The 3,046-nt window shown below is 56.1% G+C and overlaps 1 protein-coding gene across 3 annotated transcripts in view; it reads right to left on the minus strand.

Moving 5' to 3' along the window:
• The window catches only part of LCK (LCK proto-oncogene, Src family tyrosine kinase), a 27,248-nt gene that overhangs the window by 6,721 nt on the left and 17,481 nt on the right, over positions 1 to 3,046 (minus strand). For 2 of the 3 annotated variants that reach the window (XM_021707690.1, XM_008048395.2), the window contains exons 2-6: positions 1,514 to 1,623; positions 863 to 944; positions 578 to 668; positions 279 to 377; positions 37 to 140 (exon numbers count right to left, since the gene is read on the minus strand). In XM_021707690.1, the coding sequence (XP_021563365.1) occupies positions 37 to 140; positions 279 to 377; positions 578 to 668; positions 863 to 944; positions 1,514 to 1,618 (481 nt within the window). In that variant the 5' untranslated portion in view covers positions 1,619 to 1,623. Of the gene's footprint in view, positions 1 to 36; positions 141 to 278; positions 378 to 577; positions 669 to 862; positions 945 to 1,513; positions 1,624 to 1,696; positions 1,809 to 3,046 lie in introns of those variants that run through there. The other variant, XM_008048396.2, reaches the window with a different exon arrangement.

Consider the following 3,046-nt stretch of genomic DNA (forward strand, 5'->3'; position numbering starts at 1 on the left):
CCGCCGCCCGGCCCCGCCCCGCCCCCAGCCGCTCACCCGCGGTGCTCTCGCTCTCCCGGATCAGGAAGGAGCCGTGCGTGTTCCCGGGCGCCAGGAGCTGCCGCTCGGCATCTTTACGGCTCAGGCTCTTGAAGAACCAGCTGCGCGGAGCACAAGCGAAGGCCGCCGGCTGTTCTGCCTCCGTCACCCTCAAGCATTCGCCACCCCTCCCAGGACTGCTCCAGGATCCCTGGATCGGCTCCCACCCCCGCCCACTCTCACGACCGGTCCCCACTCACGGTTCGGGCTCCAGGCTGTTCGCTTTGGCTACAAAGTTGAAGGGGATGAAGCCTTCCTGGCCTGTGGTCAGGGACTGCGCCTTCCACCACTCGCCACTCCTGTGCAACCGAGGCGGGTCAGCGGGGCCTGCTCCCTCAAAGCCCCCAGTGACACCAGCCACCCTGTCAGCCCGGGCTCAGCACTCTGGGGCCTCCCATTTGGTCCCATGGGCCCCCAAGCTAGTTAGTGGCTGCAGGTAGGCTACCGGGGATCCCCTGCTCCCTCACAGACTCCAGAACAGGGCGTAGGGGGCACTCACTGCTCGAGGACGCGGAGCTGTTCACCCTTCTCGAAACCCAGGTCTCCATCGTGAGAGGGCTCATAGCTGTGCAGGGCGATAACCAGGTTGTCTGTAACGACAGGGGACATCAGGGAGAACCCTCCTGGGACTGGCAGGGAGCATAGCGGTCTGGAGCTGCAGGGCAGGGAACAAGACTGGGGACAAGAGAGGAAGGACCAGGTAGAGGGCAGGTGGGAAAGAGATGGAAGATGACAGCCAAGGGTCCACAGGCCTTGTCTCTCAGGCCCTGCTGGTTGGGGTCACCTTGCAGTGGGGAGGCTGGCGGATTGGAGCCCTCGTAGGTGACCAGTGGATCCCGCACCTCAGAGCCATTTCGGATGGGCAGCTGTGGAGTGGGGGGATTAGGTTGAGGTCAGAGAGCAGAAGACTGGGTCAGACCCTGGCTCCCTTCCTCCCTGCCTTGTTCACTTCTCCAGCTCAGCTGGGTCTTAGCCCTGAATTTTTATTTTTTATTTTTTGAGTTGGAGTCTCACTCTGTCACCCAGACTGGAGTGCAGTGGCCGTTCCCGGCCACCGCAGCCTCGACCTGCTGGGCTCCGGCAATCCTTCCACCTCAGCCTTCCAAGTAGCTGGAATTACAGGCGTGTGCTACCACGCCCGGCTGATTTTTTTTTTTATTGGAGAGATGAGGTCTCGCTGCCCAGGCGGGTCTCGAACCCTTGGGCTCAGGCAATCCATTCACCTCAGCCTCCCAAAGGTTAGCCCTGAGTTTACCAACTACTTGCTGTGTAACCTTAGGAGAGTTCCTTCCCCTCTCTGGGTCTCTTTTCTTTCTGTATTTCGGGGAGGAGACGACTCTGTTACTTCAAGGGCCTATCGTAGTGGTCTATTTCTTTCTCCTGGGTTGCACACTCCACCCAACTCCCTCACCAAGGCCCCTGTCTTGCCTCTTACCGGGGCCTTGCTATCCAGCGAGACTATGGGATAATGGCAGTTCTCACACACATCGATGTTTTCCATCCAGTCATCTTCAGGGTTTGAGCTGCAGCCACAGCCCATGGTCCCTAAAGGGATGGAGAGGGGGCTGAAGGGGCTTCCCCAAGATCTCCTCCCCCAACATCAGACATCCAAAAGTACCTGAGATTGTCAGATCCCGGAACCCCCATTCACTAGCCTCAGAAAATGGGGGATCCTAGCCCCTGACTGATGCTCCCTCGGAGTCTTCCTTCAGGCTACAAGTAAGTTCACATGAGGCCTTAGGCCCAGGCAGAGCCCTAGGCCCCGCCCTCGCACCTGGGATGGGCAAACTGCCACAGGCACCTTTGTGAGTTTAGTTACCCACTTCCTGCCTCTCCTCTCCTACTGACAGTCCCCCAAGTTGGGGGACTACCTCCTAGAGATTACACACTTCCCCAAGCCCTGATGGAAACCTAACTTTTGATCAGCTTCTCCCCCACAGGAGAGGTGTGCGTGCCCCACCTCCTAATTATAATTCCCCTGTCTGGCCTAGGAAACTCAGTAAGAGATTCCTGCTCTCAAAAGTCAGCCATCAGACCTCTGCACCCTCCACCTCACCCCCTCCACCCCGTGTCATACAGTCTCTGTCAGAAGGTTCCTTCAAACAGGGTCTCGCTTCTCCACAGCTGAAAACCCCTCGGTGGCCCTGTTGGCCATAACTTTTTTGTTTGCCTGTTTTAGCAGTGGAAATTTTTTGTCAGGCGAAATCAAGCAGAACCCCACAGATAAAGCAGCTGTTTTGCTTGAAGCAGAGTGGGGGCCTCCTTCCCTAGGGCTGCTCCTCAGAGCTGCTTGGAAAGCACTAGTCCTCAGAGAAAGTGTGATTTACCATGCATTTGAGATGCTTTATAGCAAGATTAAATCCACCTACTCAGTCTTTTCAGTTGGGCACGCGCACGCGCGCGCACACACACACACACACACACACACACACACACACACACACACACACACACACACACACTCTTCCCCATACATTCACATGGCCTGTGTTCTGAGCTACTCTTGTCTTTCCCACCCATGCTGTTTCTTACTTCACACCTTCTGATTGTGGTTCCCCCACCTTGAAATGCTCTCTTTCAACTGTCTGCTCAAATTTCAAGGCTTCTGTGAAGGCTTCCCTCTCACCTCAGGCTCCTACAACATTCCACTTGGACCAAAATCAACTTAGGCTTGGAGTTCCATGATTACTGATTTCTGTGTCTGTCTCACTGCCTCTCCTGTCACTTGATGAGATTAGGGGTTCATCGGGCACAGAAGCTGTGCTTAATTTGTCTGAAAACCCCCAGCACCCAAAACTAGTTGTTAACAGATGTTGGCTGTTAATGTGGAGGATTAATGGACTGATACTCCCATCTGCAGAAATCTTAGAAATCGCCGGGCTCGGTGGCTCAGCCTGTAATCCCACGCCTTTGGGAGGCTGAGGTGAGTGGATTGCCTGAGCCCGCGGGTTTGAGACCCGCCTCGGCA

This window comes from Carlito syrichta, unplaced genomic scaffold, assembly GCF_000164805.1.
Source record: "Carlito syrichta isolate Samal-C Ts95f unplaced genomic scaffold, Tarsius_syrichta-2.0.1 Scaffold123403, whole genome shotgun sequence".
NCBI lineage: Eukaryota > Metazoa > Chordata > Mammalia > Primates > Tarsiidae > Carlito > Carlito syrichta.